A 27,903-nucleotide genomic window follows, 5' to 3' on the forward strand; every position below is an offset into this window, starting at 1 on the left:
ATAATTTTGCTTTTATCCTGTTTGTTAAAATGTAATTTTTGGATAGGCAGCATATGTTGAGCTTTGTTTTGTGTTCATTCTGGCAATCATAACAGTATTCAGGTCACATACATTTAACATCATGATTGGTATGTTTGGGTTTAAGTGTTCTATTTATTTATTTATTTATTTATTTTCTGTTTCTCCTATTCTCTGTTACCTTTTTCCTCATTTTCTATCTTTTCTGATTACATTTTTTCTTTTTGGCTGCCTTATTGGCTGTAACACTTTTTTGGGGTTATTAGTGGCTGCTTTGGGGTTATAGTACATATCTTTAATTTATCACAGTTTTCCTTTGAATGATATAATACGACATCACAAAAGGTTTTGAAGAATCTAACAAGAGTATAATTTGCATGTCTTACCCCTGGCCTTTGTGCTACATTTGTCCTATATTTATATTGTTTTAACCCAGTAATAATTATTTTTCCTTTAAGCAGTTAACTTGCCTTTTTTTTTTTTTTTTTTGAAGATTTATTTATTTATTTGAAAATCAGAGTTACAGAGAGAGAGAAGAAGAGTCAGAGAGAGAGAGAGAGGTCTTCTGTCCTCTGGCTCAAAAGCTGGAACTGTGCCAATCCAAAGCCAGCAGCCAGAAGCTTCTTCTGGGTCTCCCACACGGGTGCAGGGGCCCAAGAACTTGGGCCATCTCTACTGCTTTCTTTTTTTTTTTTTTTTTTTTGACAGGCAGAGTGGACAGTGAGAGAGAGAGACAGAGAGAAAGGTCTTCCTTTTGCCGTTGGTTCACCCTCCAATGGCCGGTGCGGCCGGCACGTTGCAGCCGGCGCACCGCGCTGATCCGATGGCAGGAGCCAGGTGCTTATCCTGGTCTCCCATGGGGTGCAGGGCCCAAGCACTTGGGCCATCCTCCACTTCACTCCCTGGCCACAGCAGAGAGCTGGCCTGGAAGAGGGGCACCGGGACAGAATCCGGCGCCCCGACCGGGACTAGAACCCTGTGTGCCGGCACCGCAAGGCGGAGGATTAGCCTAGTGAGCCGTGGCGTCGGCCTCTACTGCTTTCCTAGGCCACAACAGAGAGCTGGATTGGAAGTGGAGCAGCCAGGACTTGAACTGACACCCATATGGGATGCCGGCACTGCAGCGGCAGCATTACTGGCTATGCAACAGCGCCAGCCTTGCAGTGAATTAGCTTTTAAAGTGATTTTTATTTTTGTTTTTTAAAGATTTATTTATTAATTTGAAAGGCAGAAATACATTGACCAGGATTGGACAAACCCTAAGCCAGAAGCCAGGAGCTTCTTTTGGATCTCCCACATGGGTGTGGGGGGGCCCATGTATTTGGGTCATCTTCTGCTTTCCCAGGTTTATTAGCAGGGAGCGGGTCATCCTGCTGCTTTCCCAGGTGCATTAGCAGGGAACTGTGTTGGAAGTAGAACAGGTGGAACTTGAACTGGTGCCCATATGGGATGCCGGCACTTGCATGTGGAGGCTTAACCTGCTATGCCACATCACTGGGCCCTAAAGTGATTTTAAAAATAAACAGTCTTTTGTTTACCCATGTGGTAACCAATCAGATAACTCCTCAATCCTTTATGTAGATCTAGGTTTCTGTCTGCTGCCACTTTCCTTCTGACTAAAGGTCTTCTTGTAATATTTCTTGTAATGTAGTACTGCTAATGATGAACACTTTCAGTTTTATATGTTTGAAAAAGTCTTCCTTTTCTTCATTTTGAAAAGGTATTTACAGTGGAATTTTCAGAGGTTTAAAGATACTGTTTCACTGTCTTCTGGCATACATATATGCTGGTAAGAAGTCTGCTGTCATTCTTGTCTCTTTCACTGTACATAATGTATCTTTTTCTGGCTACTTAAAGATTTTGTGTGTATCTTGATTTTTTTTTTAAAGATTCATTTATTTGAAACGTAGAGTTACAGAGAGAGAGGGAGAGAAAGAGAGATCTCACATCTGCTGATTCACTCCCCAGATGGTCATAATGTCTGGAGCTAGGCCATGCTGAAGCTATGGGTACAGGGGCCCAAGCACTTGGGCCATCTCCACTACTTTCCCAGGCTCATTAGCAGGGAGCTGGATTGGAAGTGGGAACAGCCGGGACTTGAGCTGGCATTTTAGGTGGCGGCTTTAACTGTTATACCATAGTGCCAACCCCTATCATTGATTTTAAGCCATTTAATCATGTTCTGTCTTGGTGTAAAACTGTGTCTCTGTGCTTGGGATTTGTTAATATTCTTGGATCTATGGGTTTTCAAAATTTTTATTATTTTTGATTAACAACTTATAGTTAAACATTTGTATAGGGTATGGTACAGTACTTCAATACAAACATACAGCATGAACCAATAAAGCCAGGCAACCATCTTTTCCATCTCCTTATCTTTTTCCTCTATTGAGAGCCTAGCAACTCTTCTCCTGTTCTTTATATCATATATAATATACTGTTGTGAACTGCAGTCATTTTCCTGTGGTTTTACTGTGTTAATGTTTATGTTTTGGTACTGTTATCTGATCTCCTTCTATCTCCCTCCTCCCTGCCTTGCCTAGCATGTAGTAATCACTATTCTAAGTACAGATCAAGTATCTTCACTTTCCCATAGGAAAAAAGTGGCTTATTTCACTTAACATGATCTCCAGTTCCATTCATTTAGCTATAGATGCCAGGATTTTATTCTTTTTTTATGGCTGAATAATATTCTGTTTCACATATTGTTTATCCGTTCATCTGTTGATGAACGTCTAGGTTGATTCCATATCTTGGGCATTGTGTATATTGCTGCAGTGAACATGGCTGTACACATACCTCTTTCATTTGCTAATTTCAGTTCTTTTGGATATATACCCAGAAATGGGATAGCTGGGTCAAATGGGAGGTCTATTTTTATTTTTTTGAGAAACCTTTTATTGTCCTTCATAATGACTGTATATTACATATTTTTGCATTTCCAGGAAAAATGTATAAGGGCTTCTTTTTTTCACATCTTCACCAGCATTTATTATTATTATTATTACTGGATAATAACCATTCTAAGTAAAGCAAGATATTATCTCATATGGTTTTGATTTAAATTTTTCTGATAGCTAGTGTTGAACTTTTTTTTTCATGCATTTGTTGGCTATTTGCATTTCTTTTGAGAAATGCCTTTTCAAATCTTTTTCCCATTTGTAACTGAATAGTTTCTTTTTTGAGTTTTTTTTTTTTTTTTCTTTTTTTGAGATCCTTACATAGTCAGGTATTCTCTGAGATAAATAGTTTGAAAATATTTTTGGCTATTGTATTGGTTGCCTCTTCATTTTTTGATTGTTTCCTCTCCAGTACACAGGATTCTTAGTTTGATAAAATCCTATTTGTCTATTTTTGCTTTTGTCACCTGTGCTTTTGGGGTCTTATCCAATAAGTCATTGCCTATAGCAAAGTCTTGTTTTCTTCTAGTTAATTTCATAGTTTCTAGTTTTAAATTTAGATCTTTGATTCCTTTTGAGTTGAATTTTATATAAGGTGATGGGAATGAGGGAGTTGTCTTCTATATATATATAGTGAGTTTTCCCAGCATAATTTATTAAAGGCTGTCCTTTCTTCAGGGTATGTTTTTATGCCTTCCTCAAAGGTGGATTGGCTGTAGATGTGTGAATTCATTTCATTTCTGGAACTTTTATTGTATTCCATTTGCCATGTATCTTATTTATTTATTTATTTATTTATTTATTTATTTTTTGACAGGCAGAGTGGCCAGTAAGAGAGAGAGAGACAGAGAGAAAGGTCTTCCTTTACCGTTGGTTCACCCTCCAATGGCCGCTGCGGCCGGCGCACCACGCTGATCTGAAGCCAGGAGCCAGGTGCTTCTCTTGGTCTCCCATGCGGGTGCAGGGCCCAAGGACTTGCGCCATCCTCCTCTGCATTCCCAGGCCACAGCAGAGAGCTGGACTGGAAGAGGGGCAGCCGGGACAGAATCCGGCGCCCTGACCAGGACTAGAACCTGGTGTGCCGTTGCCACAAGGTGGAGGATTAGCCTATTGAGCCGCAGCGCCGACCGCCATGTTTCTGTCTTTATGCCAGTTCCATGTCATTTTGATTTTGATAGCTGTGTGATAAATCTTGAAATCTGGTATTGTGATGCCTCCAACTTTGTACTTTTTAAGATTGGTTTGGCTATTCAGTAATTTGTATTTCCCTATGTATTTTAAGATTATTTTTTTGGGGCCGGCGCTGTGGCACAGCGGGTTAACTCCTTGGCCTGAAGCGCTGTATCCCATATGGGCGCCAGTTCTAGTCCCGGCTGCTCCTCTTCTGATCCAGCTCTCTGCTTTGGCCTGGGAAAGCAGTAGAGGATGGCCCAAGTCCTTGGGCCCCTGTGCCTGTGTGGGAGACCCAGAAGAAGCTCCTGGCTCCTGGCTTCGGATCGGCACAGCTCCGGCCATTGCAGCCATCTGGGGAGTGGACCATCGGATGGAAGACCTCTCTCTCTCTGTACCTCTCCCCTCTCTGTGTAACTCTGACTTTCAAATAAATAAATAAATCTTTAGAAAAATAGTCAAAAAATAGATTATTTTTTCTAGTTCTGTGATTTTTGATGAGGATTGCATTGAATGTGTAAATTGCTATGTGTAGAATGTGCATTTATATAATGTTAATTCTTCCAATCCATGGATCAGAGGTATTTCCACTTTGTTGTGTTTCTTCCATTTCTTTGATAAGTGTTTTGTAATTTTCGTTGTAGATGTATTCCTCATGGTTGGTTGAAATGATTCCAAGGTATTTATTTTATTGTGTATTTTTGTAGCTGTTATGAACGGAATTATTTTTAAGTTTTAACATTTGTTTGAAAAGCAGAAAGAGAGACCTTCCTTCTGCTAGTTTGCTTCTCAACTGTCTGCAACAGCCAGAGTTAGGCCAGGCTGAAACTAGGAGCCAGGAATTCAATCTATGTCTCCCACATTGTTGGCAGGGACCCAAGAATTTGATCCATCACCTGCTATCTTCCAGGATACACATCAGTAGGAAGCTGGAATTGGGAGTAGAAGCCAGGACTTGAACCCAGCCATTCTGGCATGGAATGCAGGTGTCCCTGGCAGTATCCTAATGATTGCACCAAATACCTGCCCCAGTATTTCTTGGCAAGTTTGTTATTGGAATATAAAAAATGCTGTTGATTTTTGGATGTTCATTTTGTATCTTGCAAGTTTACTGAGTTCATTTATTATTTCTGGTAGTTGATTGGTAGAGTCTTCCAGTTTCTGTCTATATAGAATCATGTCCGCTACATACTGGGATAATTTGACTTCCTCCTTTTCTATTTGTATGTCTTTAATTTCTTTCTCTTGCTTAATTGATCTGGCTAAAATTTCCGGGATTATAATGAATACAAATGGTGAGAGTAGTTGTCTTTGGTTCCAGATCTTAGAAGAAATGCTTTCAGCTTTTCCCAGTTCAATATGATGTTGGCTATGGGTTTGTCACACATAGCCTTTAATATCCATACGTTCTATCTATATCCTTCTATAATGTGTTCAGGTTTTAGTCATGAATGGATACTAGACTTCAATGAATGCTTTTTATACATCTATGGAGATGGTCATATGATTTTTATCTTTTGTCTGTTGATTTTATTCTATTATGTTTTGTAATTTGTGGATGTTGAACTGTGTCTCTACAACCTGTAAAATAATCCCTCTTGATAATGTTATATGATTGTTTTTGGATGTGTGACTCTGTATTTGATTTGCTAGTAATTTGTGTAGAATTTTGGAAGCTATGTTCATCAGGGATGTTGACCTAGTTTTGTTGTTGTTGTTGTTGTGTCATTGTTTGACTTGGGATTAAGGTAAAATTGGCCTTGTAGAATGAGTTTGGAAGGATCTCCCCTGTCTAAATTTTTTGAATAGCTTGAAAAGAATTGCTGTTAGTTCTAACTTAAAAGATTGATAGAATTCAGTAGTGAAGTTGTCTGGTCTGGGCTTGTTATGGTTGGGAGACTTGATTACTAATTATCTCAGTATTCATTGTTGGTCTGTTGAGATTTTCTATGTCTCATATTTCAATTTTGGTAGGTTATATGTCCAGAAATTTCTTACTGGTTTTTCAGTTTGTTGACATGTGGTTGTTTATAATATTCCCCAATAATTATTTGTATTTTTATGTATTTATGTGTGTGAGAGAGAGGGCCAAAGTGAGAAAGACAAATAGAGATCCCAGCCACTAGTTTACTTCCTCAGTGCCCACAAAGGCTGGGGCATCACCAGGACTGAAACAAGGGGATGGGAAATCAATCCAAGTCTCTAAGGGGGTGTCACAATCTAATTACTGGAGAGGCAACTTCTGCCTACCAGGGACTGCATTAACAGGTAACTCAGATCAGGAACTGGAACCAGAGTTGGGAGTCGAACCCAAGCACTCTTTTTTTTGTTTGTTTGTTTGTTTGTTTTTTGTTGTTGTTGTTGTTTTTTTTTTTTTTGACAGGCAGAGTGGACAGAGAGAGAGAGAGAGACAGAAAGGTCTTCCTTTTCCGTTGGTTTACCCTCCAACGGTTGCCGTGGCCGGCTCATCGTGCTGATCCGAAGCAGGAGCCAGGTGCTTCTCCTGGTCTCCCATGTGGGTGCAGGGCCCAAGCATTTGGGCCATCCTCCACTGCCTTCCCGGGCCACAGCAGAGAGCTGACATGGAAGAGGGGCAACCGGGACAGAATCCGGCGCCTCAGCCGGGACTAGAACTCGGTGTGCTGGCGCCGCAGGCATAGGATTAGCCTATTGAGCTGTGGCGCCAGTGAACCCAAGCATTCTTAAGTGGAATTCAGATGCCTTAACTACTGGATTATATATTTTTCCCTCAAGATAACTTTTTAATTTCTCTAGATTTTTCTTCAGTGAGCCATTATTCAGAAGTTTATTGTTCAGGCTTCATGTGTTTGTATAATACTTAGTGTTTTGTTACTGATTTATTTATTTTTCATTTTCATTTTAATTAATTTTTAGCAGATTCAATATGATTTGTAGATACAAGTCTAAGAACATAATGGTGCCAGCACTGTGGTGTAGTAGGTTAAGCCAACTACAGTATGGGTGCTGGTTCAAGTCGCAGCTGCTCCACTTGTGATCTAGCTCCCTGCTAATGGCCTAGGAAGGCAGTGGAAGATGGCCCAAGTGTTTGGGCTCCTGCAGTTGCGTGGGAGACCAGGAAGAAGCTCCTGGCTTCAGATTGGCCCAGCTCCAGCCATTGTTGCCATTTGGGGAGAGAACCAATAGATAGAAGACCTCTCTCCCTGTCTCTCCTTCTGTCTATAACTCTGCCTTTCAAATAAATAAATCTTTAAAAAGTAAAACATAATGATATTCCACTCCTCCCTCCCTCCCTTTCACCCTCCTTTTTTCTACTTTTCTTCCTGTCTTTTTTTTTTTTAGTTTTTGAGGTAACATATCTTAAATTCATGCAGTAAAAAAGCTTAATAGTTCATGAGATAAGAAGCTTAACAATAAAAAAGTAAAAAGACATTAGTTTAGTGAGAATATAGACAATGGCCATAAACAATAATTGAATGTATAAATGGCCATTTCACCCATATACATTTTTTAGGTAATTAGTCATTCATAATTTCTTTCAATGAAATACAACTAATGATGATGTAACATCTAAATACTTCCCATGTGGTTATAATTAACTTCATTTGACTTTAAGGCACTTCCTCTCATTAGTTTATGCACAGGAATATTTTATGCAGATTGCATTGCAAATAATTGTACATTACTTTCTTTGTACTCTTTATTAGTTACCCCAGAGCAGGAAAAACATATTTGTCCTTTGAGGATGGCTTATTTTGCTAAGTATAATGATTTCCACTTGCATCCATTTTGTTGTTAAAGACAGGATTTTATTCTTTTTTACAACTGAGTAATATTCCATAGTGTATGTGTGCCACATTTTCTTAATCCAGTCATTGGTTGATGGGCATCTGGGTTGATTCCTTATCTTAGCCATTGTGAATTGAGCTTCAGTATAAATGGGGATACAGATAACTCTTTCATATGCTGATTTTATTTCATTTAGTTTAGGTAAATTCCCAGGAGTGGGATGGCTGGCTCATATGGTAGTTCTGTTTTCAGCTTTCTGAGCAATCTCCGTGCTGTCTTCCATAATAGCTGTACTAGCTTGCATTCCCACCAACAGTAGATTATGGAATCTTTCTCCCCACAGCCTCACCAGTACTTTTTTTTTTTTTTTTTCATTTCTGTATGAGAGCTGTTCTAACTGGGGTAAGGTGAAACCTCATTGTGGTTTTTACTTGCATTTCCCTGATGGCTAGTGATCCTGAACGTTTTTTCATGTGTCTGTTGGCCATTTGAATTTCCTTTTTTGAAAATGCCTGCTCAAGTTCTTTGCCCTTTTCTTTTGTTATTGTTGAGTTTCTTGATCTCTTTATAGATTCTGGATATTAATCCTTTAACAGTTGCATGGTTTGCACATATTTTCTCCCATTCTATTTGCTTCCTCTTGACTATGTTAAGTGGTGCAGAAGCTTCTTAGCTTGATGTAATCCTATTTGTCTCCTTTTGCTTTGATTATCTGTGCTTCTCGTGTCTTCTCCAAGAAGTCTTTGCCTATGCCAATGTTTTTCAGAGTTTCTCCAGTGTTCTCCTCTAGTAATTTGATGGTATCAGTTCATAGATTTAGATCTTTGATCTTTTTTGAGTTGATTTTTGTAGGGGTCTTGTTTCATACTTTGTGCATGGAGATCCAATTTTCTGAGCACCATTTTTTTTTTTAAAGATTTATTTATTTATTTGAAAATCAGAGTTACATAGAGAGAAGGAGGGACAAAGAAAGATCTTCCATCTACTGTTTCACTTCCCAACTGGCTGCAACTACTGGAGCTTTGCCAATCAGGAGCCAGGAGCCAGGAGCTTCTTCCGAGCCTCCCATATAGGTGCAGGGGCCCAAGAACTTGGACCATCTTCTACTGCTTTTCCAGGCCATAGTAAAGAACTGGATCAGAAGTGGAGCAGCTGGGACTCAAACTGGTGCCCATATGGGATGCTGGCACTGCAGGTGGCGGTTTACCCACTATGCCACAGTGCTGGCCCCAATGAGCACCATTTGTTAAAGAGACTGTCCTTTCTCCAGGAATGATTTTACCTCATTTGTCAAATATTAGTTGGTTGTAGATGCATGAATTAATTTCTGGGGATTCTATTCTGTCCCATTGGTCTACATGTCTATATCTGTGCCAGTACTAGGCTGTTTGATTATAACTGCCTTGTAGTATGCCTTGAAATCTGGCATTGTAATGCCTCTGGCTTTGTTTTGTTTAAGATTATTTTAGCTATTTGGGCTCTTTTGTGTTTCCATTTGAATTTGTCGTTGGTGTTTTGATTGGGAGCACATTGAATCTGTAAATTGCTTTTGGTAGTATGGACATTTTGACGATATTAATTCTTCCAATCCATAAACATTGAAGATTTTTCCATATTTTGTGTGTGTCTTCTTCTGTTTCTTTAATGTTTTGTAATTTTCTTTGTAGAGCTCTTTCACCTCCACAGTTAAATTTATTCCAAGGTATTTAAATTTTTTTGTAGCTATTGTGAATGGGACTGATCTTGCAAGTTCTGTCTCTGCCATGGCATTGTCTGTGTATACAAAAGCTATTGATTTTTGTATGCTAATTTTATTTACTGCAAGCTTTACCAAACTGTCATGTGAGTTCCAACAGTCTCATAGTGTGGTGTCTTTTGGTTCCCCTGATATATAGTTTCATGTCATCGGCAAACAGGGATAATTTGACTTCCTCCTTTCTCATTTATATCCTTCTGATTTCTTTTTCTTGCCTATGGCTCTGGCCAAAACTTCTAGAGCTATATTAAATAGCAACGGCAAAAGTGTGCATCCTTGTATGATTCCGGATCTTAGTAGAAATGCTTCAGGCTTTCCCCCATTCACTATGATGCTGGCTGTGCGTTTGTCATATATTGCCTTGATTGTGTTGAGGAATGCTCCTTCTATATGCAGTTTAAGGTTTTTATCATAAAAGGATGTTGTATTTTATCAAGTGCTTTTTCTTCATCTATTAAAATAATCATATGGCTTTTATTGTTCAGTTTGTTAATATGATATCACATTTATTGATTTGCGTGTATTGAATCATCCCTGCATACCAGGGATAAATCTTTTGTTCTGGCTGAATGATCTTTCTGATGTGTTGTTGGATTCAATTAGCTAATTTTTTTTTTGAGGATTTTTGAATCTATGTTCATCAAGGATATTGGTCTATGGTTCTTTCTTTCTTTCTTGTATCCTTTTCTGGTTTTTAAATTAAGGTGATGCTGGCTTCATAGAAGGAGTTTGGCAGGATTTCCTCCCTTTTAATTGTTTTGAATAGTTTGAAAAGAATTGTAATTAGCAAAGCTCTATTTGAATGAAAGTGAAATAAAGAACTTTCATAACAAGCAGAAATGGAAAGAATTTTTTATATTTAATTTATTTGGAAGGCAGAGTTATAGAGAGAGTGAGAGACAGAAAAGAGATCTTCCATCCTCAGGTTCACTCTCCATAATGACTGCCACAGCTGGGTCTGCGTCAGGCCAGAGCCAGGATCCAGTAACTCTGTCATGTTTCGCATAGGGATAGCAGGAGCCCACGTATGGTGGAGCAACATCTACTACTTTCCCAGGTACATTAGCAAGCAGCCAAGACTGGAACTGGCACTTAAATGGGATGCCCAGCATCCTGCAGGGTGGCTTAACCCTGTGCCCTGAAACACCAGCCTTGTTGTTGGTTTCTATTTTTATTCCATTGTTATCAGAAAAGATACTTAATGATTTTGATTAAAAAAATTAAGACTTTGTGATCTGTCTCAGAGAATGTTCCATGTGCAAATGAAAAGAATGTACATTCCTCAGCTGTTGAACAGAATGTTCTAAAAATGTCTGTAGATCCATTTGATCTATAGTATAGTTTAATTCTGATGTTTCTTTGTTGATTTTTTTATCTAAATGATTTGATCTTGATTGCTCCTGAGATCTAGTAAGTTTGTTTTACAAAATTGGGTTCTGAATATTGAGTACATGTACATTTACTACTTCCATATTGTTGAATAATTGATCCCTTGATCATTATATATTGATAGTCTTTGTCTCTTAACAGGCTTTATCTTATAGTCTGTTTTGTGTAGTATAAGGAATGGCTATTCTTGCTTGACTTTGGCTTCCATTACTGTGGAATATCTTTTTTCATCTTTTCAGTCTGTGTCTTTTTTGGTGAAGTGAGTTACTTATAGATAGTATAGTGTTGGGGTCTTGTTTTTTAAATCCATTCAGTCTGTATCTCTTAATTTGGGAATTTAGTTCATATATTCAGCGTTGTTATTGATAAGTAATGACTTAGACCTGTAATTTAAAAATAATTCTTTTTATTTTTAATATTCATATCCTTTCTTTAGTAAGTTTTATACTTTCAAGGTCTTTTCCGGATGGTAATTATCTTTCTTTGTTTTCATCTATAGGACTCCCTAAGCATCTTTTGTAAAGCTAGTCTGGTGGTGATGAAGTCCTTCAATTTCGGATTGTCTTGAAATGTCTTTGTTTCCCCTTAATTTATAAAAGATAGCACTGCTGGGTAAAGTATTCTGGGTTGGCATTTATTCTCTTTCAGAACTGAAAATGTATCTTTCCATTGTGTCTGTGGGTTTATAGCTTTCATCAAATTTGGAAAAGTTTTGTGTGTTTATTTTATTTTTTAAAATATTTATTTGAAAGAGAGGTAGAGACACAGAGAGAGAGGTCTTCCATCTGATGGCTCACTCTCCAAATGGCTGCATTGGCCGGAGCTGAGCCAAGCAGAAGCCAGGAGCCAGAAGCTTCTTCCAGTTCTCCCTTGGTTAGCGCAAGGGCCCAAGGACTTGGACCATCCTCTGCTGCTTTCCCCGACACTTCAGGGAGCTAGATCAGAAGTGGGGCAGCCGGGACTCCAACTAGCACAGATATGGGATGCCAGTGCTGCAGGCTGGGGCTTTAAACCTGCTGTGCCACAGCACCAACCCTGTTTTAAAAACCTTTTTTCATTTGAAAAACAGAGGGAGAAGGTGAGAAAAAGAGGGAGAGCGAGAAAATCTCCATCTACGTGTTCATTCTCCAAATGCTCACAACAGCTGGGAGGTGAGAATCCAATCCAGGTCTCCCATGTTGATGACAGAGTCCCAACTGCTTTGAGCCATCATCTGTTGCCTCCCAGGGTATTCATTAGCAGGAACCTGGAACTGAGACCAGTTAGAACTTGAACCTGTGCACTTCTATTTGGAATTTGGGCATCTGAAGTGGTGACTTTACTGCTATGCCAAATGCCTGCCTTGGCATTTTTTCTTCAAATGTGTATTTCCTTTTCTTATCTCTCTTCATGGACTCTAATTACACATTTATTAGGCTACTTAAGGTTGTTCTAGAGCTTGCTGAGGCCTTGTTCACTTAAAAAGTTTTTAATCTTTTTTCTCTGGTTCACTGTGTTTAGTTTCTTTTGCTATGTCTTCAAATTCACCAAATTTTTTTTTCGGTTTCTAAAGTGCTGTTTACTAGTTTTCATCTATACAAGTTTTCATTATAGTTTTCATCTATACAAGTTCAGGTTGAATGTTTTGAATTTTTTTCATGTCTACACTTAACCTACAGACTCCTTTGCATCTATCGATTATATAGTAAAAGCTCTTATATTTATGTCTACTAATTCAGTCATCTTTGTCATTTCTGATATAATGTTGATTGACCATTCTTCACTTTAGGTGATATTTTCCTGCTTGTTCACATGTTTACTAATTTTTGATCTGGTGCTAGGTGTTATTTATTTTACTTTGCTGGTTGCTAAATATTTTTACATCTCTATGCAAAACTTTTCTGAATACTTTATATAATGACCCATGTGTCAGGTTTTCCATTCTTGCTGGTGGATACAGGCAGTGTTACTGGCCTTGTGTGAGCATTGTTTCCTTTCATCCTTTTGGATGGTTCTTTATTCTCAGGTAGTTTTGTCACATAAGGTACTTGTCAGTACTCTGGATGCTCTGGGAGACCTGTGCAGATCTTGGGTGTTCCTTCTCTATGTCTTCTGTCCTCTTTGATATTCTTTTCTATGAATTGGGCCACTTTGACCTTCCCAGAGTTCCAGCTGTCTCTTCAACTCTGAAAGACAGCTGTACTTCACCTGCATTCACCTATCTTGTGTTGATGTCTGCAAACTGCAGGTAATAAGCTTGGGTAATTGTAATATGTTTCTTGTTTCTAGTCTCTAAGGGAACATAAGCTTACATTGCCTGAAATCCAGTCTTTAAAACTGTTAATTCATATATTTTGAACAATTTTTTTGGTTATTTTAGATAGGAAAGCAAATCCAACCCATTACTGTGTTATCTTCCAAAGTAGAAATCCCTTAATTTATTATTATAAATACCTTTAAGAGTTGGGGTATTTTTCAGATTAACTTACATGAAACCTAACATGACTTCATATCCTAACGGATTATTTATAAACATTATACATTATTTGTAGTTCAATAGTTTTAATGAAAATTTGAATGTTCTACAGAGATTTATAGAATGAATATTATTTTTTTAAGAATTATTTTTATTTATTTGAAAGAGAGTTACAGAGAGAGGTAGAGCCAGAGAGAGAGGTCTTCCATTCTGCTGGTTCACTCCCCAGATGACCACAACGGCCAGGAGCCAGGCTTCTTCCAGGTCTCCCACTCAGGTGCAAGGGCCCAAGGACTTGGGGCCATCTTCTACTGCTTTCTCAGGACATAGCAGAGAGCTGGATTGGAAGAAGAGCAGCCAGGACTCAAACTGGTGCCCATATGGGATGCCGGCACTGCAGACTGGGGCTTTAACCCGTTATACCACAGCGCCGGTCCCAAAGAATGAATATTTTGCCAGTTAAAAATCTTTTAAAAGTTCTGACAAACATTGATCTTTGTAATTGAGTTACATTTTCTATGTATTTATTTCTTTAATAGGTCTTCATCCTCCAGGTCCACCTTTAGCAAGACCCATTCTCCCCCGAGAACGAGGTGCTCTGGATAGAATTGTTGAATATTTAGTTGGTGATGGTCCACAGAACAGGTAATGTTTGCCAGAGTGATAGATAAATGGAAATGAAAAAAGGTTTTTGTCAGAATGTATGTATGCATATACTGGATGTCTTTGGCTTCTATTTCCCAATTTTTAGAACATAATAGAGTATTTTATAGCCCTGTAAAAGACAATTTATTCCATTTTTTTATTTTAATTTTTTAAAAGATTTGTTTACTTGAAAGGTAAATTTACAGAGAAGCAGAGGCGGGGGAGTGGGAGGAGAGGTGTTCCATCCTCTGGTTCAATCCCCAAATGGCCACAACGGCCTGAGCTGGGCTGATCTGAAGCCAGGAGCCAGGAGCTTCTTCCAGATCTCCCACATGGGTACAGGGGCCCAGGGACTTAGGCTGTCTTCTACCGTTTTTCCAGGCCATCAGTGGAGAGTTGGATTAGAAGTAGAGCAACCAGGACTCAAACCAGTGCCCATATGGGATGCCGGCACTGCAGGCAGTGGCTTTTTTTACCTGCTGCACCACAGTTCCAGTCCCTTTAATTGGTTTTTAGGAGGAGTTTGGACAAAGTAGCCTAGATAAAAGCCATTTGGAAAAAATAAGTTTAGCTCTGCTTTATGATTATTTTTAGAAAAATTTAACCTCTTAAATTGAAAAAGCACAAAAACAGTGAAAACCCGATAAATTCTAAGAAATGGGGTTTTATTTATTAATTTTTTTAAAGATTTATTTATTTGGTAGACAGAATGACACAGAAAGAGGGAGAGAAAGAGAAAGAGATCTTCCATCTGCTAGTTCATTCCCTAAGTGGCTTCAATGGCCAGGGCTAGGCCAGGCCAGGTCTAAACCAGGACTCTTTTTGGTTTCCCCATATGGGTGGCAGGACCCAAGCATGTAGACCCTCTTCCTTTGCTTTCCCATGTACATTAATAAGTAGCTGGATTGGAAGTGGGACAGCCAGAATTCGTACCAGAGCTCTGATATGGGGTGGCATCATCACAGGAAGCAGCTTAACCTGCTGTGCCACATTGCCAGCCCCTTGAAATGGGGTTTTATAGGTGATTCAGTGGTGGTTATAATCCCATGATAGTGATGAGAACAATGTACTCATTGTTTAGCACTCAGGGTTCTTGAACTGCCTTCCCAATTTTATTTGATCCTTTCAGTAGCTTCAGGAAGATAAGTATTATGTGAGTAGAGAAATTGTCATAGTGTAGAATTTTTTTTAAAGATTTATTTATGTATTTGAAAGTTAGAGTTACACACAGAGAGAAGGAAAGGCAGAGAGAGAGAAAGAGGGATAGAGAGAGATTGGTCTTCCATCCGCTGCTTCACTCCCCAATTGGCTGCAGTGGCCAGAGCTGTGCCATTCCAAAGCCAGGAGCCAGGAGTTTCTTCCACGTTTCCCACGTGTGTGCAGTGGCCCAAGGACCTGGGCCATCTTCTACTGTTTTCCCACGTCATAGCAGAGAGCTGGATCAGAAGTGGAGCAGCCGGGACTTGAACTGGCACCCATATGGGATGCCAGCACTGCAGGCAATGGCTTTACCCACTACGTCACAGTGCCAGCCCCACACAGTATAGAATTTTAAAGAGATTAATAAGATACTAAAGTAGGTATTTGACAACTTTTACTAGTTAATATGATCCTTTTCATTAAGGGACCAGATTTCTTCCCTCCTCCCTCCCTCCCTCTCTTCCTTCCTTCCTTTTTTTTTTTTTTTTAATTATTTGACAGGTAGAGATATAGACAGGGAGAGACAGAGAGAAAGGTCTTCCTTCTGTTGGTTCACTCCCCAAATGGCCGCTACGGCCAGCGTTGCGCTGATCTGAAGCAAGGAGCCAGGTGCTTCTTCCTGGTCTCCCATGCAGGTGCAGGGCCCAAGTGCTTGGGCCATCCTCCACTGCCTTCTGGGGCCACAAGAGAGAGCTGGACTGGAAGAGGAGCGACTGGGACTAGAACCCGGTGCCCATATGGGATGCTGGCACCACAGGTGGAGGATTAACCAAGTGAGCCATGGCACTGGCCCGGGACCAGATTTCTATGTTAACATAATAAATTGTATTTTACTCAAAACAGATAAAATCATGTTTGTTAGAGCCACGTATTTGTTAAGTTACATACACAGAGAAGAGAGGAAGTATATAAGAAGAAAATGAAGAAAATGTTTAAGTGCAGCTGAGAAAGGTATAGGAATCATGATATATCAAAAGTAACCTTTGAGCCGGCGCCGCGGCTCACTAGGCTAATCCTCCGCCTAGCGGCGCCGGCACACCGGGTTCTAGTCCCGGTCGGGGCACCGGATTCTGTCCCGGTTGCCCCTCTTCCAGGCCAGCCCTCTGCTGTGGCCAGGGAGTGCAGTGGAGGATGGCCCAAGTGCTTGGGCCCTGCACCCCATGGGAGACCAGGAAAAGCACCTGGCTCCTGGCTCCTGCCATCGGATCAGCGCGGTGCACTGGCTGCAGCGCGCCGGCCGCGGCGGCCATTGGAGGGTGAACCAACGGCAAAGGAAGACCTTTCTCTCTGTCTCTCTCTCTCACTGTCCACTCTGCCTGTCAAAAAAAAAAAAAAAAAAAAAAAAAGTAACCTTTGGACCAGACTAAGCACATAGAAATTTATTTCTTTAGCGCAGTACTTCTCAGAGGTCTTAATATTCATTGTGAGTCTATTATGGCTCCATCTTTCCCAACGTAAAGCAAATTTTTTTTGAGGTGCAGAGAGACAGATAAACAGATATGTAGACAGAGAGCTCTGCCATCTACTGGTTCACTTCCCAGAAACTAGGCAGAAGCTGGAAGCTGAGATCCCAGGCCAGGTCTAACAGTTGGTTGCAGAAACCTAACCACTTGAGCCATTGCCAGCTGCCTCCAGGATGTACATTAGTAGGCAGCTGGAATTGGGAGTGGATCTGGGACTTGAACCCATGTACTCCAATACAGATGTTCCCAACTAGTGTCTTAAGCCATAGGCCAAATGCCTGCCACTATTCTTTCTAGCCTTATCACAGATTTGGGAGCTGTTATCCCTAGTAATGCATGTTTGGAAACATCAAAATTTAAAGTCTTCAGTTGTCAAATATATTTCTGCTAACTTGCTAAGGATACACTCATTTTACTGTTGGCTTAGTGTATTTTTAATTTGATTTATGAATTACATTTTTAAATGTTTGAAATGGCTTTGGTTAATCTTGGCTTTTGTTTAGAGTATTATTTATGGTTTACTAAGTATTATCTAATATGTTATGGCATATTTAGCTATGTTAAAATATTTAGCCACAAGAGCTAAACTATTTAGCTTCTCCCGTGATATTTGTCTGCATTTGTACTTATCTGTTGAATTTTCTTTTTGGTGTAGGTATGCCCTTATATGTCAGCAGTGTTTTTCTCATAATGGCATGGCTTTGAAGGAAGAATTTGAATACATTGGTAAGAATTATTGGACAGTTAGATTTAATATTCTTGAATATTTAATTTTATGCCACTTCCCTTGTAATACCATTTTATTTTAGGTGTTGTATCTGTATACATTGGCCAGGTACTCTGAATAGGGCAGAGAGGACAACTCAGATTTCTCCCTCATATAATGCACAGCTAGTTTTTTTTAAACCTCACTGCACAGCATAATCACCTAACAGACTAAAAAATAAAGCTACCCAGAACCGCTCACCTACAGAGTCTGATTCAATTGATCTTGCGTAGGGCATATGTATCAGCACTTTTAAAAATCTCTGCAGATGATTCTCCTATACACTGCTATTAAAAACTTCTGTGGTAAATTAATTAATGCTTCTGAAAAGAGACTACTGCATTTTCTTGGGCAAATGAGCCAAGTTCTAGATTTTAAATTACCTAATGATTCTGGTGGCTAGTGAAGCATTTAAGTCATTGTTACTGTTTTGCTGTTAGTTAACCTGCTGTGTAGCTTGTTATGCTTTTTCTAGTAATAATTAATAAGTATGCTTTAGATTATCTTTGTTTCGAACACCTACTGTAATATTGTTAAAAGAATGTGAATTTCATAAGGGGTAAGTAAATTTTGAAGTGTTCTTTCTTTGCAAAAGTAATTTTGTAAGTTACCTAATTGGTTCTTGAACTTTTTTTGGTTTGTGGTTTTGTTTATTTCTTAAAAATTTCTCTGCAGCTTTTCGGTGTGCCTACTGTTTTTTCTTGAACCCTGCAAGAAAAACCAGACCCCAGGCTCCAAGACTTCCAGAGTTTAGTTTTGAGAAGAGGCAGGTAGTGGAAGAGTCAAGTTCGGTTGGTCCCTTGCCATCAGGAAGTACGCTTCCATCAGAGAACCAACTCAGTGAAGGTAAGAATATATCGTAACAGTTTTATCTGTTAAAAATGCGCTCTTTAACAATAATAGAAGCATAATGCTTTTTGGGAAAATTGAATTTATTATTTTGTGGAATGCATGGATCATTGATTGCTCTGATATGGCCTTCTATGTGATTCATGTGATGCGTTTCAGTTTTAAAATGCAGGTTTTATTGTGATAGGCAGTATGTAGCATTAGCTAAATAAACATTTATGAAAGTGAGCTCTTCATTTTTTAAATTTTTTTATTTATTTACTTTTTTTTGACAGGCAGAGTGGACAGTGAGAGAGACAGAGAGAAAGGTCTTCCTTTTGCCGTTGGTTCACCCTCCAATGGCCACCGTGGCTGGCGCACTGCGGCCAGCGCACCACGCTCATCCGAAGCCAGGAGCCAGGTGCTTATCCTGGTCTCCCATGGGGTGCAGGGCCCAAGGACTTGGGCCATCCTCCACTGCACTCCCTGGCCACAGCAGAGGGCTGGCCTGGAAGAGGGGCAACCGGGACAGAATCTGGCACCCCGACCGGGACTAGAACCCTGTGTGCTGGCGCCGCTAGGTGGAGGATTAGCCTATTGAGCTACGGCGCCAGCCAAAAGTGAGCTCTTCTAACAACTGTTGGAGATTTGACTAGTTCTCATCATGGGCTCATTTTTTTTCAGTTATCTGAGTGAAGAAAATTACTAGAACTGAGAAAATAACTGATAAAAGACATAAGATTCATGGATAAAATAGATTAGTGTCTACTACTTGAATCAGAAAAAATTACCAGAAAACAGGAAACTTTGAAATTGGAAAGTCATCCTTGCCTTTTTTGGATGACTGTTTCAATAGGAATGGTGTTCCATTGAAACAAAAATTTCTTTGATGTAAAATTTACCATATTTTAGAGAAACAGAATTTATTGGAATTTGTTGAGTTTTAGAATTTATCATGCAATTATGTTTTAGGAATTTTCGAGGAAATTTAACTTAAAAAATCAAAAGGTGATATGGAAGATCTATTGTCAACTAATTTTTGCTATTAATATTTGTTAATTAGCTCTGAGTTATAAAGATTGCAAAAATTTTGACATAGGCCATAATATTCTGGTGCTATGTCTGGTATGTATACTGGAAATTTAGTTCACATAATTGTCAGTATTTATCCTTTTAATTTTAGGAATTATCATTTACATGTATTTGGTTTATTTTTCATTGAACATTACAAAAATTGCTGTAACTGGGAATATTATGAGGCAGTAAATTTTTAGATGTCAGAAATTTAGTGAGATTTGAATATCTTTTTAGTTTATTTTAAACTGAAGACTGAACCTAAATATGTATGTTGAATTGGGCTTGGCTTTTGGCTTACTAACATATCAAAATGAATTTGAATACAGATAGCTGACAGAGGCCTTTATACTTCCAACACTGAATCAATGCATTCATCTTCTCCAAGTCGGCAACATCAACTCTAAACACGATGTCAAATGTTTTTGCTTAAATCATGCTCTGAGCTGCATGCTGTCACGTACAAACCATCTGCCTTGCCATTGCAACCTCTTGGAACTGAAAAATTAAAGAATTTCATACTGAAGATGCCTAGAGGAAAAATTGAAGTCCTTTCCATGAGTAACTTGCTTATGAAAACTAAATGAATATTTGAAAGTCAATAGTTGGGACCAAAAATAAAGAGGAAAAAAAGAAAGGAAAAAAACCCAGCAAAATAAAAATCGTGATAATAAGTCCCATGCTTATGTCTTCTGCTAAGGTCAAGATGGATAGTTAGCAACACCCAGCTATACCTTTCCTTCTCATCTAATTTAGGAGGAGCAATATCCCAGATGTCTCATTTTCTGTCTGAAATCTCCGGAATGAAGTCTAACTGGCTCAAACTCAACCCTAATAAGGTAATGTTAAAAGGTGAAGGCAAAATTTGAGGCAGGGTCTGAACACTCTGTAGTGCTAAAAGACCTGAAGCAACAATTCCACTTGGTTAGGATAGTTTCTATAGTAGTAACTTCTTCATACCTCTTCGGATTCATCAAAGTGGCCATGAACGTTTTCTTCTTGGGCTTTGCAGAAGACTGAAACTTTTCTCCAAGACTTCTTTCTCAGTATTGTGGTACACAGTTATCACTTCCAAACTGGATTTCTCTAGCAAACGACTGGAAATATTTATGATGAACAGATGAAGCTGCATTTGTTTTGAATACCAGTGGTATTAAAAGGAAGTATTTAGTAAGACCATGTCATCTGACTCATCTACTCTGTGCTAATAGTCAATGTACCCAGGGACTTCAACTTCTGGTTTCTAAGTTCTTCAATGATGTAGAGTTTTGAGAGCTGAAAAGAATACTTTATTTATTTTTTTAGTATTTTTAAAAAGTATTAAAACAGTTCCTCAGCAGCAAGAACTGTAGGTTATTGAATTTACAAATGGAATCAAAGGGAGCTTTGTTCCATCTGAACTTTTCTTTTCAACAAATATCAGTGACTGCTTAAATGAGTAAATAACCTAGAATTAATTGAAGAAACATTTTTTTCCCCAGTTTTATGTGAGACTTCGAAATTAAATTTTGTCTGGATTCTGATACTGGAAGATTCTGCACTTATGATGCTTTTAAAATTCTGGATCACTTTTTAGAACACTATATGAAATCTTGGGATGTTTTCATCAAAGAGACTTGGAAGAAATATCTCTCATTAATTACTCATTTGTATTTGTAGATTTTTTTTTCTTGGAACTGTGTATACAGATGCTATAGTAATAGATAAACACAAGAAATTTCCCAAATTAATTTTTTCTGTGAAGACTAGATATTATATGCTAACAAAGGAACTGTTCTTAGATTTCTTTTATGATTCCATGAGTAGTGCAGTAATACTTAAATCTCTGTAAAGTCACATTGAAGTGTTTTATCAGCTTTGGCTTTAAAAAATATGCTTTGTAAAATACTGGGTATATATGTTCTTTTTGCTAGATGTGATAATCATTAAATACTAGGTTTCTACATTGTTAGTATACCAGTATGATGAGTTTTTGACTAGCTGTTTAAAAAAATGTTAATATTTATTGTGTTTTCATGGGTCAATTGTGTTTATTTGGGGCTTATATAATTATTTTAGTAGAAAGTAGCTTCTATTAGACTGAATATAACTCATTTATAATAAAACTCATGGAGTCTAGTCAATATTAACAAAAATAACAAGTTAAATTTATATACTGTGAAATGTATCTTGGTAATCTGATTTCTGTCCTCTCCTTTTGTCTTAAGCAAAATACTGTTACCATTAGCTTGCATTGAAGAGGGGAAGTCATATTTTTAGTATTTTTATTATGATGCTCTAAGAAATTGAACTATTTAATCACGTAAATTTTGTTGAATTCTTTGCATTTATCAGATCCAAAAAGCTTATCCCTTTGTGTAAATTTAATTATGTGCTGCTTACTCAGGATGTGAGCTTGTCTGTAGTATGTTGTTCATTCTTATTTTAGACAGAAATCTTTCGGCTTTCTGACTCCCTTTACTAAAACACCTTCAACGTAGTGGCTTAGTTTTAGGTCATTGCTTAATAATGAAACTCTTAACTTGGTTAATTGCTTTGTTCAGCAATGGCAAATGATATTCTGTATATTGAATACTAGCTACTTTCTCATAGGTAGGTTACTCTTTAATTGAATTTTATTTGTTGAGTCATAAGGTTGAGTTGGGATGAAGTCTGTGCCTTTGCTCCTAATAAGTTGGATTTTCCCTAAGGCATGAAAATCTTGTAAAAGCTGCCTTGTTTAAAACGTGCAAGTTCAAAGACAAACTGTTGATTTTAATTTAACAAAGTTCCTTTGGGTCAGTTTATAGTTTGCATATAGTGAGCACTGATGTGTTAGCAGGGCATAATTTAATATATTAGTAAAGCAAAAATAAATGAAATTGTTTTGCCAGACTATTCTTTAATTTGCTTCCAAGTTATTCTTTCAAGATCTATGTTAAAAATCTAAAGGTAAGATGAAGTTCTTGCCCTTTTTTTTGCATGTGTGTGCTTTATAGGTGAAGCAGTGGTATTCATTATACAGTTATACCCAGTTTTATGAGTTTGAGTTATCTAGCTAAGTTGAGGATTTGCCAAAACAACTGGAATCCAGTTGTTACTGTTTGATAGAAAAAGTTTTTCTCTCAAGAATGTTGATATAGGATAAGAGAAAAGAAAGAAATTCCATCAATTATTTGTGTTTTATCACACTGAAATATGTTTTCTTGGCACTGTGGCTGCAAAGTCAATTTAAAATTTTTCTTACAGGTGGAATTAGGTCATTCTTATTAGGTCATATCTTATTCTTAAACTGGGCCCTACAGGGAAGAGTAGTAGTTTAATTATTGTGACTCATAAAGGCTGATTTCTCTTTTAGTTTTTTATGTCCAAAGATTAACATCTTCTAGAATGTCTTTTATACCACCAAGCTATTTTATTTTATTTTTAAATTTTATTTTATTTATTTAAAAGGCAGAGTTACAGAGAAACAGAGAGAGAGAGAGAGAGAGAGAGATCTTTCATCTGCTGGTTTATTCCCCAGTTGGCCACAACGGCCGGAGCTGGGCCGGTCCGAAGCCAGGGGCCCAAGGACCTGGGCCATCTTGTATTGCTTTCCCAGGCCATAGCAGAGAACTGGATTGGAAATGGAGCAGCTGGGTCTTGAACTGGCGCCCATATGGAATGTTGGCACTGCAGGCTGCGGCCCCATCTACCAACCTACTTTATAGATGGACAGAAAAAATTTAAAATTTTTTTAATTTGAATAGGCAAATAATACTCTCCCCATAGAAGTACAATAAGTACTTTTATAATCTGATTATGAAGTCTTGTAGTTATTAAATGAATGTGTAATTCTCTTTTAACCTTTTATACTTAGTTCCTTCACATTTTGTTTGAATGGCTTCTTACAAAATGACATTGACACCCAAACATCAAATACCTATCTCATTTAGACAGACTAACTGATATTTGCAATATTTGCAACTTTTTGTAGTACAACTGCTATTAAAATTGTTTTTCTGTAAATCAGTGCAGGGGAAAAAAAGTAGTCATGAATAAGCTCTTCGATTGTTTTCTTTTTTTAAAAAAATTATTAATAGAAAGAGAACTGATTTCATGTATTTCATAGATGGAATTCTAGGAAGATAACCATACTTCTCTTCTTCTCCCTCTCTTTCCCTCTACCCTCTCTTTTCAATCTATACCATCATTTCACCAACTTTTTTTGTCTTTCATACATTCTCTGAAATATAATATTGAGTGGAAAACTTTGTCACTGTAGAATTTTTAAATTTCATTGGCATTGACTAGTAGTGTTTCTTCCTGAAAATAGTAACCTCAAGTAAACCTTGAACATTGATACCTTTCCTGTTTCAGTACAGTATTGAGATAATCTGTCAGACAGAATTATGTGGGCCATGACAAACTATGTGGGGTTATGTTCACTTAAACATGTATAATGGTAAATTGAATCCTGAATTCTGAGCTTCTTGATTTTTAATTTTGTGGACTTTTTTGGTTTGTTTAAGAAGGTATACTAAACTAAATATAACAAATTGTAAAATTCTTGGCAGCAAAGTATTGTTCTATGGCTAGAGAGTTGTACAAAACTGTAACTTAAAAAATTTAACCCTGGGTAAATTGTGAGGGTAGATTACAAATGACTGGTGACTCCTGAAGTGTTCCTTGGAAGTACTGGCTTGCCCTTGTAGCAGAAATGGTCTATAAATGTCCATAGAGTTTCACTCACCACTTCTGCTTTTCTTTTCTGCAAGGGGACTTTCAAATTGCAAAATTCAAATGACTCACTGCATTTCTACATGGAATTTTATAAGATTCTGAATGGTGAAGCAATGCAATTTTAAGTTCCATATTAAAATGTAATTAGAGTTGTTAATGATATTTGACACAAACGTGATTTATCAACATTATCATGTAAATATTTCTTATAGTAAGATTTCATTAACTTGGATGTCCCTAACTGTGGGATTTGGGACTTTAATTCTATATGAATCCTTTTATAAGGAGGAAGGTAGTTGTAATTAATTCTTTAAACCAGAGTCCAGGACATCTAGTTAAGGAGACTTAGGTTAACATGTATGCATGTAACATGTAATTTCTTTGGAAAACTACTAATTATATTCATTTAGCAAGACTTTGGGCTCTGCTAACTGCTTTGAGTTAACCATACTCCTCCTAGCAAGAACATTAATAGCTATTTATTAAAAAACAAATAAATGCTTCAGAGCTAGATTTTTATTCTTTACTCAGAAATTGAGTAGTCCAAAGCTTCCCTGTTCCTGTCATTCCATCCTCTGTCTTGTCCTTTAAATTTTAAAGGATTAAAAGCAGCTTATTTAATAAAATTATAAAATTATTAAGGTATTTAAATTTAATAAAACTCAGAGAATTAAAGTAAATTTTCAGGTAGGGACTAAGACCCTTACCTAACTTCTACTATGGAGATGAGGGGAAATGACTTTTGACTTTCTCTCCCTAGCATACTAGATACTTATCATATTCTAACCGAGGACTCATTTTGTAGGTGGGTGAGGGGAGATTTGTCACACCTTTGGAAAAGGTGGATCCCGATTTCCCCAGTTCTTGAAAAATGGAGATATATACCAGTGTAGGAAAGCACTACCTACCTACCTGCACACATACACATGTATTTACAATTGTTGCTCATGGGGTTGCCCAGGCACAAGGGAAACAGTTTCTTCAGCAAACAATCTGGAAGTAATAATTTTGCTTGTTCTGCTGAACTGTTGTAATACCAGTTCTGATGGGACTCTGATTTTTGGACATTTAACATAAAATGCATCTTTCAGAATTCATTTGGAATGAAAATACGGAGTATTAAGTTAAAAGAAGGTTTATGGGCTTATTTCTTCTAGAGTTTTTCTTCAGTAATAACTCATAAATGGTATGCTCTAGGAAGTTAAGTACTTATTTTAAAGGATTTTTAAGGGTAATGTTAGACTGTGTGTGTGTGTGTGTATTCACCTTATTCATTAATTTTAACATTTGGATATTCTTAAAGTCTTAACTTTTTATCTTTCCAGAATCTTTAGAAGAACAAGATGTTCTTGATACTAGTACAGAGCAAGCAGACGAAGAAATATTAACTACAGAGCAGATAAATGAAGTGATTGAAAAAGCATCTGGCTCAGAGGAACCAGAGGAGAAACAAGAAGAGACCGAAAATGAGGAAACAATGAATGAATCCAAATCAACAGTTGCCAGAGCGGATTCTATACCTAATCCTGAACTGAGTGGAGAATCTTTTATGACAAAGTAGTAAATGCTTCTGTGTGCCTTCAACTGGATATGCATAGTCTTGTTGATGTCAGTTACTGGTTTTTAGATGGTACTTTAATCTTTTTTTGCCCCTCTGAGTATATGCTTGATGTAATTCAAATTCAGATTGCCTAGCTATTTCAATATATCAACATTGTATCTGCTAGGTATTAATTAAAAGCACGTGATATCAGTAAAGGGAGATTGTTTTGAATGTACAAAGACTCACACTAGACAGCTTTTAAATTTTTTTTGTCCATTCTAAAAGTAAGCAAACATGATAGTATTCTTGTTTTCTATATATGTAACATAAATAATATTCATTTTGACATAGGAAGAACTTTGGTTAGGAATAAGTTCTCTAATAGTGTTTTTTAAGGAAATGAAACACACTTAAAATTTGGAATATGTTATTAAAAATGGATAGAATTTTAACTCTTGAGATATTGCCAGTAGGGGGGAAATGTCTATTTAGTTGTTTACATTAAGGGATATGAAAGTTGTAACTGTAACTATATAGGCATTGGTACGAATTCTCAATAGGAATGCAATTGAACAGTCAAGTGCAGTGTTTCTTTTTGGTGTCTTTTATTTTGCAGCTGGGCCAAAGGCACATGATGTATATAATTAGTTTATGTTTACATATTAACATATAGGAAATACTCCTGCACTTGACTGTACTTGAATTCTGAGCATTATTTATACTTGTAAAATAATGATGATATATAAGTGAATTTTGTGTTCTTGTGTGTATTTTGTTAAGGAAAATAAAGATTATCTGGCAGCAGTTTTTTTTGTTAATATGTATAAACTTTTTCTAGTGTCTTAGTGGATGATTTGGCTATCTGAAAAGTTTTAGTAGGAAGAGCTCACAATACAATAAATCCATAGATCCAGCTAGAGCAAATTATGATGTGTGTATTCAGATGTGGTGCCTTTCAAATTAAGAGGACTAGTGACATTTAGAGGTTCTAATCAGAGGTTAGGTTTTTTTTGGTTGAAGAATACCTTGGGCCATTCGTTATATTTTTGATAGACAAATATGTTTTGTAAGAATAGTCAGTTAATTGCTGGTAGTCCACTGAAATTAATATATGTACTGAGGATAAGCTGGGAAAACATTTTGATCCATGATGATACTTCTTGGACATTAGATACAGTGTAATTATCTTTTATAGCTTCCTTTTATGTTTTTTCTCTAATATTAAAAAAATTTAAAATTAAGCTGTTATGCCAAAGGGGTGATTATAAAATAATGATGTGTATGGCTAATGTTTCTAAAGTTGTACACAAAATATTAAAAATTGAATAAAATATTTTAATCATTTAAAAATTCATTTTTATGATTTAATATCTCACATTTGACAGTGTTGTTTGAGAAACCAAATCTGTTAATAGTATGAGGCATCCTGGTATAGTGACCAGAGTTTTCAAACATACAGAACTGGGCTTAAGTCCCAGTTCTACAGTTTTTTGCAAGTCATCCACATTCAATGAGCCTATATTCTCATCTGTAAAATGTGAAGAATAATGCCTATTTTTCAGGAATATTGGCATGATTTAAAGTAACTTATGTCATGTACCCAGCTCATTGCCTGATAATTAATAGATATTAAGTAACTTATTGTATTTGTTGTTGAACACCTTGTAAATGTGGAAGGGCTATACATTTTCCTCTTGTGGATAGCAATTTAAAAACACTATGAGCATAAAATACAACCACTTGGAATGAAACAGAAGTTGTCTGTATCAATTTTATCATATGTGTGTATGTAAGTACATGGATTAAGGAAATAGGAAACAAACTGAAGGTAATTTTTTTAATGAATTTTTCAGTTCTTTGGTGTGTGATTGGCTTATATACATTTTAGAAACATTTGTGTAGAGTGTATATAAAGCATTCAAGTTCTCATGTACATTGTTTGAAAATGAGTGCTTCAGAGAAATGTGATTTAATTATAGAAATCAAGCAGAAGTTATAGGAAATACCTTTGAAAGGAATAGGACTATGTAGGAAAATTTAAAAGGGGATTAATAAAACTGATGGAACAGGTAACATGCTTATAATTGTGTAGTATCCTTTAAAATGGAGAGTCTATGCTGATGTAATCCAGTGCTTGAAAAGGTAGTAAAGTATCATTTTTCTGATTATTAAGACTAATAAAAATGATGGAAAATGAAACTGTTAAGTACCTTTAGCTAGAGTGATC

At 37.2% G+C, this 27,903-nt stretch overlaps 1 protein-coding gene across 21 annotated transcripts in view; it reads left to right on the forward strand.

The window, feature by feature from the left end:
• The window catches only part of LNPK (lunapark, ER junction formation factor), a 105,560-nt gene extending 77,811 nt beyond the window's left edge, over positions 1 to 27,749 (forward strand). For 8 of the 21 annotated variants that reach the window (XM_008258774.4, XM_008258773.4, XM_070070651.1 and 5 more), the window contains 4 exons: positions 13,996 to 14,101; positions 17,420 to 17,490; positions 18,206 to 18,376; positions 25,459 to 27,427. In XM_008258774.4, coding sequence (XP_008256996.2) covers positions 13,996 to 14,101; positions 17,420 to 17,490; positions 18,206 to 18,376; positions 25,459 to 25,694 — 584 coding nt within the window. In that variant the 3' untranslated portion in view covers positions 25,695 to 27,427. Of the gene's footprint in view, positions 1 to 13,995; positions 14,102 to 17,419; positions 17,491 to 18,205; positions 18,377 to 19,761; positions 20,272 to 25,458 lie in introns of all 21 variants that reach the window. The other 13 variants (XM_070070653.1, XM_008258775.4, XM_070070657.1 and 10 more) reach the window with 3 other exon arrangements.
• Positions 27,750 to 27,903: the final 154 nt, after the last annotated feature.

Source organism: Oryctolagus cuniculus, chromosome 3 (assembly GCF_964237555.1).
Source record: "Oryctolagus cuniculus chromosome 3, mOryCun1.1, whole genome shotgun sequence".
NCBI classification, from domain to species: domain Eukaryota; kingdom Metazoa; phylum Chordata; class Mammalia; order Lagomorpha; family Leporidae; genus Oryctolagus; species Oryctolagus cuniculus.